Raw genomic sequence first — 12,157 nt, 5'->3', positions numbered from 1 at the left:
GTCTCGGTATACTTTGACTACATTAAATGTGAATGTGTTTCAGATCATGAGAGGAGCCTGATATGCAGTACAGCCATTCAACAATCGAAGGAGATGGATCTGAGTGTGGTGCGCCTGATGTTCACGGCATTCCTGCCCGACAGCGATGGAGGCTTCTCCCGCAGACTGGACCCGGTCATATCCGAACCAATCTTTGACAGCAGTAAGCGCCCTCCTTCTGAATTTGAAATGAAAATGGGTTGATTTTGGTACAGCATGCTGATCCTGGAAAAGTCCCATAAAATTGCCATTGTGCCTTCTTTGTGACCGCAAACACATTCCTTGATTGTTTCTGGGATCGCTCCTGTAACATTGCCAAAAAATTTTTTTAAAGGATTAGTCCATTTTCTTTAAAAAAATCCAGATAATTTACTCACCACCATGTTATTCAAAATGTTGAAGTCTTTCTTTGTTCAGTCGAGAAGAAATTATGTTTTTTGAGGAAAACATTCCAGGATTTTTCTCATTTTAATGGACTTTAATGGACCCCAACACGTAACAGTTTTAATGCAGTTTAAAATTGCAGTTTCTACAGAGTTTCAAAGAACTCAAAACGATCCTAAACAAGGCATAAGGGTCTTATCTAGCGAAACGATTGTCATTTTTGACAATAAAAATAAAAATATGCACTTTTAAACCACAACTTCTCGTCTATCTTCAGTCATGTGACGCGCCAGCGCAACCTCACATAATTGTGTAATGCCGTGGAAAGGTCACATGTTACATATGAAACGCACATTTGCGGGCAATTTTAAACCATAAACTGACACAAAAACATTAATTAGTATCATTTCACATACAACAACATCTAAATGGTCCTCTTTCTCCACACTTGTAAACACTGGGGCATAGTTTCGCATACGTCATCATTGACCTTTCGGCGTGATGACGTATTACGTGGAGTCGCGCTGGCGCGTCACATGACCGGAGATGGACAGGAAGTTGTGGTTTAAAAGTCATCGTTTAGCTAGATAAGACCAGTAGACTCGTTTAGAGTCCTTTGAAGCTGCGTTGAAACTGCAATTTTTAACTGCATTAAAACTTTTACGGGTTGGGGTCCATTAAAGTCCATTCAAATGGGAGAGGACCTGGAGTGTTTTCCTCAGAGAACATGGTTTCTTCTCATCTGAAGTACAAAGAAAGACATCAACATTTTGGATGAAATGGTGGTACGTAAATTATCTGGATTTTTTTAAGAAAGTGGACTAATCCTTTAAATGTATTACCATATTATGCATTACAATCTTTGGTGTGCATTATTTTCGAATAATTCAATGGCGTGTCGTCAATTATTCCTTACTTGTCCTACTCCAGAGAGACTCTGTTGTGATTGATTTTATGCGGAAGTCTACCAGAAGTTAAGTTTGGGACACAAAAGCCCACAAGAACCCATCTATTGGAAAGTTAAAAATAGATTTATTAGTAGGTTAATAAATGTAAAAAAAAACACTTAAGTTGTTGTAATATAGCTAATATGCACACACCCCAATTTGCACATCAGTTGCCACCTGAACTTAAAATCAAGTTCTTCCTTGTCTTGTTTGGGACCACGCCCTGCTTTTTTAGTTTCACATTACTCAGTTTGTCCTCGCACCCTTGTGTAAGTAAGATAAAGTAATTCCTTCCGCTGATAGAAGCAAAAACACATCGGATGGTATCCTGTAGCTCATTTGGTAGAGTATGCAAAAAGTCAACACGCATACGTAAAAAATAATTGATGATGGACCGAACATTTCTCAACCAATCAGCATAAAGCATTCAACAGCCCCATGGTATAATGGTAAATAATGTATGCCTGATTGATGTATGTGTATAATCTAGCAATGGGCAGTCCCTCCAGGATTGTGCTATTTATTTATTTTTCTCTAATTAGGATGTCATGCACCATTCGATGGTTGTCTAATATTAAATTGTTATTAAGAAGTTCTCAAGTAATTAAATAATTAGGTAAACAGTCAGTGATAATAAGAACCGAGAAACAAAATGAAAATGACAAATAAATGAAGAGTTTGGTTCCAAACTCCATAGATCAATTTTGACTAATTTCTGTAAAAATGTGTTTTCTATACCAAGTTGAAAACAACTATTTTCTGTTACAAACTTTCACATAGAATCCTTAGGTTATAAAAACATAAAAAATTCTAATCCATCATTTGATTTTCAAAGATTTATTATGAAAACAGATTATTTTTTTTCTCAAAATGCTCTAAATCTACTGAATCAATATATAAACATGCATTCGTCTTTGCCATTTTATATTCATTCAGTTGACTGGTGGTGTACACTAATTAAAAAAAAAACATTAATGGCATTAATCAAAATACTTACTTTGTCATATTAAGTACACTTTCATTGCTGCTGGCATCCTTGGGACGTCGTTGCTGAAATTTTTTGGCAGCGATCAGCTGTAAAATGTCTTGGTCCTACTCGATTTTTGTTGAATTCCAGTAAAATAATGGAAAGCTTTTTATAAGATCACCTGGGGTCAATGTGTTAGCATTGATGCTGTCATGTGAGAACAAGCAACAGCCGGCATTTTTCCATCGCCCAAGTGCCTCTCACGTACATTATTCGATTTTAATGGCTTATGTTTCTTCGCCGCCACAGAAAACCACCACAGGTTTATCAAAGTATTATTGTGTTTTTGTTTGTTTGTTGATCACGAAATTCAAAGTAGATGAGGAAAACTAGGATTCTGTGTGTATTTAACGCACTGCCATTATTGTTTACAATGCGTGGAATGGTGCGCTGTGATTGGTTGAGCGGTGAAGGAGGACTGCCGTTTATCGCGTTTTGGGGCAAAAGGGAGAAAAATGACAGAATAACACGGCAGATAATAAATGTTTAAAAATCTTTGATATTAATAAGAACATATGAATCAAATCCTTCGCCAACACCGAGAGGTGCGTCACGTAATCTTGTTTTACATTATTATTATTTTTTTGGGTTGCTCTTTTTGCAGAATCGCAAAAAAACTGGAGGGACTGAATTGAGATCAGAGCTTTGGATGAATGGTCACACGATCTTCGTTTTTAGTTCTCCCATTATAATTCAGAGCTATAAATGAGTATCATTTTCTCGTTCTCTTTTTGTCTCTCGCTCGTACTCTCACTCTCTCTATTTGCTTCCTCTCTTACACTGAAACTCAACCCACACTTTCGATTTCCCCTCCCTTTTTTCATCTTTCTCTCAAATGCTCCCCAGCGCTGTCAGAGATCATAAAATAAGACCACTAGGGTTACTGAAATATGAAATACAACAAGAGTAAATAAACATACACAGGGTTCCCACGGGTCCTTGAAATCCTTGAAAGTTTGTGAATCTGGGAAAAATTCAAGGCCCTGAGAAGTTTTTGAAAATATACATACATAGATACAGGTCATTGAAAGTGCTTAAATTAATTTAATGCAAGACGTTTTCTGGAAAAAATCCGTATTCCCTGTGTAGTGTAGGATAATATCATAAAAATTCTAGACTTTTAGGCACACATGCTAAACTGTTCGCTTTAAATGCTTATATCTTCTGTATGTGAATGTTGATTCATACCAAAATGCTTTTTTGCAAATTTGACACATGAAAACGTCACGGGTTACGTATGTAACTGTTGTTCCCAGAGAAGGGAATGAGACGCTGTGTCTCCCTTGCCACACTTCCTGCGTCCCTGTAACGCCGTCTTTGGCAATATTTCAGATAGCGATATAATTCCTGGATCCTGGTCTTTGTTGTTAAGCGTCACCATTGGTTGAATTTGATACACATTCAAACGCACTTACCCCTGGAGGCGTACCCAAAGTGTCCCCAAACTGCAGTGACGCAGCGCGAGTTCCCTCGAAAGGGAACTGTAACAATGTATCTTAAAAGGTAACACAATATACCTTGCTCTCACTTGAAACGTGTCCCCACATTTAGTCCTTGAATTTGAGGGTATTGAACCTGGAAAGTCCTTGAAAGGTCCTTGAATTTGAAGTTAACTAAGGTGTGGGAACCCTGCATACAGTATAACTCCTTTTTCTCCCTTGTTGTTCCACAGAGGCTCCGAACGCCTCCAATCTGAAGATCGTACGAATGGACCGGACCGCCGGTTGTGTCACAGGAGGAGAGGAGGTCTATCTGCTGTGTGACAAAGTCCAGAAAGGTTTGAAAACACTTATATGACCCGTTTGGCTCCTCTGCAACTATAAACCCTTTTGGGCCCTTGTATTGTTTAAACCAAATTTTTGGTTTTCCAAAATAAAGTATTGATGTACTACTATTCACAGTGCAGACAGACTATGGTTATGGCATCACAACCACAATTTTACATGCGCGAATGCAGTCATGCATAAAATATTAGCTTATTCAGGAACTTGGTGGGGGCGTTAGTACTCATTTTACATGCAAAGAGTTTAGCCAAATGTAACAGATGACTTAAATAATAAGGATTTAACATGTACAGTTGCAAAATCAGCCTGTTTTTTTTTAAGGGTAAATGAGAGGGACATTTTCGGTACAAGAAACACTGCACGTGGGCTTTCAAAGCTCTTCTTTATAGATTAGGGATGTTGCTGTGATGTTTGAATCTCTGCTCGCATCTACTTGACTCTTATCTCTGACCCTTATCTCTTTTACCAGTCAGGTCGCAATTTTTTTTTTTATCTAACCAGTCCACCTTGAAAGTGCTTTAGACATTTAACTTGCAGATGATAAAGCACCTTCATTCTGCTCCATACCTTTCATAAAGGAAGTTTTTACCTCGGGTTTCCAGGTTTGGGGAATTTCCCATCGCATATGCAAAGTGGGGCATACGAGGACGGCTAGTAAAAATTTGACGCTTGTCAGTTATCAGCCCACCTGCTCACTAGTTGTCATCACGTTTTCCATGCTTTTATAATGTTTCGTCATGCCTCTGCTCTTATCTTCTCTGTAACCAGAAATGATAAAATGTGACAGATTGATCTGCTGTTCGCTCAGGTTGAACCTGAAATGCAAGTGTTCATCACCGGTTTCCCTATAAAAATAATCATTATCTGTCATTCACTTTCTGTGAAACATCAGGTGCATTACTAATAAACCTCTCCTTTGTGGTGATTCAATGGTTTGCGGAAGTAAGATGCGTTTCATCGGATATATTTAAATTTCACACTGTGTGTGTTTGGTGATAATACTTCCTCTTTCTTTCCCCGCTGCTTCTCAGTAATTTTTGTTTTCTTTTTGTCTGATGATGTCATTGTTTGTTTGTAACAGATGACATTCAGGTGAGGTTTTATGAGGACGATGATACGGGTTCGATCTGGGAAGCCTACGGAGATTTCTCACCCACTGACGTGCACAGACAGGTCAGCACAAGAACATGCATGTGTACATGTGTAATAAATGTGTAGCATTTAATGGATCCCTTATGAAAATTAACATTGATAACCATAGGCAAAACCATGATTTTTGTAGTAAAATTATGGTTATTTTGTTGTTTAAAGGATTAGTCCATTTTCTTTAAAAAAATCCAGATAATTTACTCACCACCATGTCATCCAAATTGTTGATGTCTTTCTTTGTTCAGTCGAGAAGAAATTAAGTTTTTTGAAGAAAACATTTCAGGATTTTTCTAATTTTAATGGACTTTAATGGACACCAACACGTAACAGTTTTAGTGCAGTTTAAAATTGCAGTTTCTACGGAGTTTAAAGGACTCTAAACGATCCTAAACGAGGCATAAGGGTCTTATCTAGCGAAACAATTGTTATTTTTGACAAGAAAAATAAAAAATATGCACACAACTTCTCGTCTATCTCGGGTCCTGTGACGCGCCAGCGCGACCTTGCGCAATGCGTCATCATGTCAAGAGATCATGGATGACGTATGCGAAACTACGCCCCAGCGATTTTTTTGTATGTTGAACAACACTAATTAATGTCTTTGTGTCAGTTTATTGTTTAAAATGGTCCACAAATGTGCGTTTCATATATGTAACGCCTGACTACGCAAATTACGTGAGGTCGCGCTGGCGCAATACAGGACCGGAGGAAGAAGAGATGTTGTGGTTTAAAAGTGCATATATATATTTTTTTTCTTTTGCCAAAATGACAATCGTTTCACTAGATAAGACCCTTTTACCTCATTTGAGATCGTTTAGAGTCCTTTGAAACTCCAATTTTAAACTGCATTAAAACTGTTAAGTGTTGGGGCCCACTAAAGTCAATTAAAATGAGAAAAATCCTGAAATGTTTTTCTCAAAAAACATAATTTCTTCTTGACTAAACAAAAAAAGACATCAACATTTTGGATGACATGGTGGTGAGTAAATTATCTGGATTTTTTTAAAGAAAATTGACTAATCCTTTAACTATAGTAAGCATGTTTTTTGTCATTTAAGTCCATTTGGATAAAAGCATCTGCCAAGTGCATAAATGTAAATGGAAAGCCACAGTGAATGTTCATCATTTTTTAAATTATTGTTTGTCTGTTTCTTTTTACTTTAGTTTGCCATTGTCTTTAAGACGCCTAAATATCGGGACCAGAACCTTCAGAAGCCCATCTCTGTGTTTGTACAGCTTAAGCGAAAATCGGACAATGAAACGAGCGAGCCCAAGCCGTTTACCTACCACCCACAGATCATAGGTACTGTGTAAAGTACCTATGCTATACACTGTACCATTTTGTCAGTGTGTCTACAGAGGTCTCATATTATCCATATACTCTAATCAATGTTCAAAAACTATGTTTAGATAAAGAAGAAGTCCAGAGAAAGAGACAAAAGACCCTTCCCCACTTCCCAGACTACAGTGGAGCGGGGGGCGGAGCTGGGGGCATGTTCAGAGGAGGGGGCGGGCCTACTACAGGCGGTGGCCCTAGTGGAGGAGGTAGTGGAGGTAGTGGATATGCCATTTAATTTTTTTTTTTTTGAAAGCCTAAAAATCCCATTGTGTACTGCAATAAAGCTTTGACATGTAGAAGGTTGTTGGTGTTACCTGAAGTGTTTTATAGTGCATACTTTTTCCTAAGTACTGTTTTTTAAACCGTTTCATCTTCTAGGACATTTCTATCAGGGTTATCAAACCTATAACAATTATGGGTCTGGATACAACTTCTCTCCTGGAATGGGAGGAGGCGGTACTAGCATCAAACAGTGTAAGTGTCCACACTGTCAAATCCCCATGTCATCAAAGATGTTTATGTCTTTCTTTGTTTAGTCAAGAAGACATTTTTTTTTAGGAAAGCATTTAATTTTTTCTAAATAGAGGACTTTAGTGGACTTTACAGTTTTAATGCAGTTTAAAATTGCAGTTACAATGCAGTTTAAAATTGCAGTTTCAACGCAGCTTTAAAGGGCTCTAAATTATCTCAAAAATCAAGTATGGTAAAAGTAGCGCAAGGCGTCAGTAGCGCAAGGCGTCAGTAGCGCAAGGCGTCAGTAGCGCAAGGCGTCAGTAGCGCAAGGCGTCAGTAGCGCAAGGCGTCAGTAGCGCAAGGCGACAGTAGCGCAAGGCGGCAGTAGCGCAAGGCGGCAGTAGCGCAAGGCGGCAGTAGCGCAAGGCGGCAGTAGCGCAAGGCGGCAGTAGCGCAAGGCGGCAGTAGCGCAAGGCGGCAGTAGCGCAAGGCGGCAGTAGCGCAAGGCGGCAGTAGCGCAAGGCGGCAGTAGCGCAAGGCGGCAGTAGCGCAAGGCGGCAGTAGCGCAAGGCGGCAGTAGCGCAAGGCGGCAGTAGCGCAAGGCGGCAGTAGCGCAAGGCGGCAGTAGCGCAAGGCGGCAGTAGCGCAAGGCGGCAGTAGCGCAAGGCGGCAGTAGCGCAAGGCGGCAGTAGCGCAAGGCGGCAGTAGCGCAAGGCGGCAGTAGCGCAAGGCGGCAGTAGCGCAAGGCGGCAGTAGCGCAAGGCGGCAGTAGCGCAAGGCGGCAGTAGCGCAAGGCGACAGTAGCGCAAGTGATTTTCTCCAAGCTCTGACAACATTGCATTGCAAACTATGACAGCATCTTTAGGACGCAGACAGAGCTGACAAATATCCCGTTATTTCATCACTGTTTTGCATGTCCAGAAAGATGTTTTTGACCATAATTAAGTAAATTCCTAAAGCTGTATTTTTTTCTTAAAACATGTTGTCTTTTAATGCATTAAATTAGAATAATTTATTATTTAAATTTCATTTAATTTTCATAGTGTTTATACTGTTTAAAGATGTTTTATTTTTTAACAATTCAAGTTTGTACTGTCGGGTGGCTTTTAAAACATTTGAAGAAACTACAATTAATTTTCAAAACTAATTTTTGCAAAGATAAACAACAACATTTGTTTGCAGTTACATACTAACAAGGTCATAGTCATGTATGTTTACTAAAAACAAGTGTAACACAAAAGTCTATCTTGTTCTGTTGTGTTGCTTTCGTCTCAGGTTCCTAATGCACTACTTGTGTTCAAAGTGAAATTATACTGAAGTCGTTTTACATTTCAGTTCAAAACTCCACCTGGTATTGAAACCACAGCAAACATATCTCTGTCTAAAACATTATCTTTTAAAATTAAGTTTATCTGAAAAATGGTATGCCTCTGCTCTTCCCTACTTTTTAACCACAACTTCTCATCTTGCACTAGCCTTGTGATGTGCCAGTGACCTTACATATTACGTAATCACATCGAAAGGTCGCGCAATGACGTATGCGAAACTACCGCTCCAGTGTGGGGTAAAGAGGACCATTCTGACGTTGTTGTATGTGGAATGATACAAATTCATGTGCATTTCACATATTTAAACATGACCTTTCGACATGATTACGTAATGGTAAGGTCACGCTGGCACGTCACATTGCTAGTACAAGTTTTGGACTAAAAGTATTTTTTTTTCTAAAATGACGATTGTTTCACTAGATAAGACCCTCGGTTGGGATCGTTTAGAGCTGCAATGAAACTGCAATTTTAAACTGCATTGAAACTGTAAACTAAAGTCCACTATATGGAGAAAAATCCTGAAATGTTTTCCTCAAAAAACGTAATGCTCTTCCCTACTTAATCTCCTTATCCGTTTCAATGTATATATATATCCCAAGGGTTTTTCCCTCCTAGGACTTTTTTTCACTTCCCCGGCTTAAAATCCGGGTTTTTTTTCTCCTAGGGGTTTTTCAACCCGGGGAGGCAGCCTTCTTGGGCTTAACTTCTATACGTTACATTAGTAATACGTTCGCTTATAATGTTGATTTATAGCCGCAGCAAATTTAGCTGCTTGTGCTATCGTGTATTATGTTGTGCTATCTGTCGATTTTCTGTGCTTTTCACTGCATTTATTATGTAAAGCTGCTTTGATACAATTACCACAGTGTGAAAAGCGCTATATAAATAAAATTGAATTGAATTGAATTAATTTATTTTCGACTGAAAAAAGAAAGACATAAACATTTTGGATGACATGGGTGTGAGTAAATTATCCAGATATTTTTAATAAAAGTGGAGTTATCCTTTAAAGAAGACATTATGGTGCCTCTAAAGGGTCATAAAACCTTTATGAAACTTAAATATCATTATCATTAAACATTAAATATAATTTTATTTTCCGGTAAGATTGAGAGATAGTTCAAGCAGAAATACTGACATGTTCTTCCTATAACAGCACCTCAAGAACCTGTTGAAGACAGCGATGAAGACAGTAACGGTGATAATGATGATTATCCAGCAGCAGGTGGTGTGATGCGAATCTGTGGCCAACCTGAATCTGTTAAGAGTGAAAATACAGAGCTGCCTATTGAATATCTAGAGTCAGATATGACGGGTAAGCATACAAGCACAATTAGATTACGGGGCGGTTTCCCGGACAGGGATTAAACTAGTCCTAGACTAAAATAAATGTAAGAGCTGTCCAAACTGAGAACAACCTGCACTTACATATCTTAAAGGACAGGTTCAGTATTTTACATTTTTATTGTTTATGATGAAATAGAACGGTTTTGACAGAAATTTGGACATATGATGCTGGACCGAGTGTTTATCAGGGGTGCAAACTTGTCACCTTTCGGCGAAATTCGCCGTTTTTGATCCAAAATAGGTAATTCTTGTGATTCGTCTAGATCCGATGAGTTTTTGAAAATGAGGGGTGAGGGGGGCCTGCGACATGGTAGCAGTAAATGAAATTATGAAAATCATGTCCAGCTATTGTGGTAACGATGTCTTACTAGCCAGTTTGGCGGGTTATGTTTTACAATTTTATAGCCACCTCATTTGCTGCCGAAGTTTAAGCAGTCTGCAGATTGAGTGCACACACTTAACTCGTAGTATTTTCTCATTTGAGGTTACGCGCCCACGTCACGTTGCTGTGCGCGTGGTCATAAAGCTTAACATTTGTTCACGCACCGCAGTTTTAAGCCGTTGACAACAGTGCTATGTGCGCTATATACCTGTTTCTGTTTAAGAGGAGCGTGCAAGCCATGTATCCGCTTCTCATTAAGCTTGTGAGTATTTTGCCGTTGTATTAGCCTTAAATGCATACACGCGTCAAACCTGTACGCATTTTGCGTAGCAGCTACTCATTTTGACCTCAAAGTACGGTGGTACGATTTGTCACTCTAATGGCGCTTTTCCATTGCATAGTACCCCACGGTTTAGTTTAGTTTGGGTCGGGTCAGCTCACCTCACTTTGCCGTGGTTAGCTTTTCCATTGAGTTTAGTATCACTTCGCAGTGGGAGGATTTATAGGCGTGTCGTTATATTTGCGCTGCATACGGCTGTGACATCATACAAGAGAGAGCGTCCTTGTACATTCCCATACATTTATTTATTTATCAGTCCGCCACAAAATTAAAATTGGCCACCACAAATAGATGTTTACTTTGCACATCGCGTTTATAACTACCTCTGTCTCACATGTCAGTTTCTGTTCAAACACCCGTGGCGTCTGTCGACGGCGCTCCGCTGAGCCTCAATGAAGTTGCATTAAAGCATAAATAATACTGACGTGCACGTCGCGAATGTGCCGCCACAAAATTAAAATTGGCCACCACAAATAGATGTTTACTTTGCACATCGCGTTTATAACTACCTCTCTCTCACATAACAGTTTCTGTTCAAACACCCGTGGCGTCTGTCGACGGCGCTCCGCTGAGCCTCAATGAAGTTGCATTAAAGCATAAATAATACTGACGTGCACGTCGCGAATGTGCCGCCACAAACTGCAAGTCTGGAAAAAACTTTTATGTGTTCCTGATTCACAACCTGTGGATGTTTTTAATCGCTAAAAGGGTGTTTGGAAACTTAAAACAGAGCACAGATGACAACATGTATGCTCGAGACAGCGCAAGCTAGCAGCAGCAAGCTAAAGCTAATATTTTACATAATAGGATGACGGCGCCGATGACGATTCTCTCAGACCAATCAGTGAACTACAGTGTTTACGCGTCACGTTTGGTATCAGCTCGGGTCGCTTGGAACCCCAACCGAGGTGGTACGAAAAAAAGTATCGGGTACTACGAAGTGATCCCAATGGAAAAGCTCCCAAAAGTAAGCTGACCCGACCCAAACTAAACCAAACCGTGGGGTACTATGCAATGGAAAAGCGCCATAAGCTACGCACAAACCTGATGACGCCCTTTGCCGCGCGAAGTACTCAAAAGAAGCAACAGAAAAAAGAAAAATATGTCCAATCATAGCACTGGGCTCATCCACCGCATAGAAAGTGGGGATGATTGACAAGTCGTATGGCCAATCAGTAACAAGAGTCTGCTATCGATGGAATCACAAAATCCAGCGTGATCTCCTTCCTCCACCCAGTTTCTGACCATCTTTTTCAACGGAGAGTCAAGACGTCTGACCCGCTAAGGTAAACTGGTCAGGGTGGATGTGCAAATAATGAAATAATGCATTAGCTTAATCCTATGAAGTCGATGGTCGCGCAGGCTCCGTTTCATAACGCGCACTTGACCGCGAGATGCGCTAACATTACTTCTGATTTGTAAATGGGCATCATTTATAATTGAGCGCTTGCGAAAAAGTACAATGATTTTACCATGGGGCAGATCGTCCAGTTTTAGTCAAATAAAAACGGAAAGTTCACTCTCAGTGAAGGGAATCCACCTGACATCCGAGTGAAGCGGATTAGATGCGTTCTGAAATAACGCGCTCTTGATAATTGTCAATAAAATAAAACATCATATACAAACCACATCAAATAA

General features: G+C 39.7%; 1 protein-coding gene across 1 annotated transcript in view; it reads left to right on the top strand.

The window, feature by feature from the left end:
• The window catches only part of nfkb1 (nuclear factor of kappa light polypeptide gene enhancer in B-cells 1), a 41,699-nt gene that overhangs the window by 13,680 nt on the left and 15,862 nt on the right, over nt 1-12,157 (top strand). The window contains exons 8-14 of the mRNA XM_055178539.2: nt 44-202; nt 4,070-4,174; nt 5,263-5,354; nt 6,495-6,633; nt 6,741-6,884; nt 7,048-7,143; nt 9,607-9,765. Of these exons, the coding sequence (XP_055034514.2) occupies nt 44-202; nt 4,070-4,174; nt 5,263-5,354; nt 6,495-6,633; nt 6,741-6,884; nt 7,048-7,143; nt 9,607-9,765 (894 nt within the window). The remainder of the gene's footprint in view (nt 1-43; nt 203-4,069; nt 4,175-5,262; nt 5,355-6,494; nt 6,634-6,740; nt 6,885-7,047; nt 7,144-9,606; nt 9,766-12,157) is intronic.

This window comes from Misgurnus anguillicaudatus, chromosome 16, assembly GCF_027580225.2.
Source record: "Misgurnus anguillicaudatus chromosome 16, ASM2758022v2, whole genome shotgun sequence".
NCBI classification, from domain to species: domain Eukaryota; kingdom Metazoa; phylum Chordata; class Actinopteri; order Cypriniformes; family Cobitidae; genus Misgurnus; species Misgurnus anguillicaudatus.
This window is presented reverse-complemented; position numbering and strand designations above follow the sequence as displayed.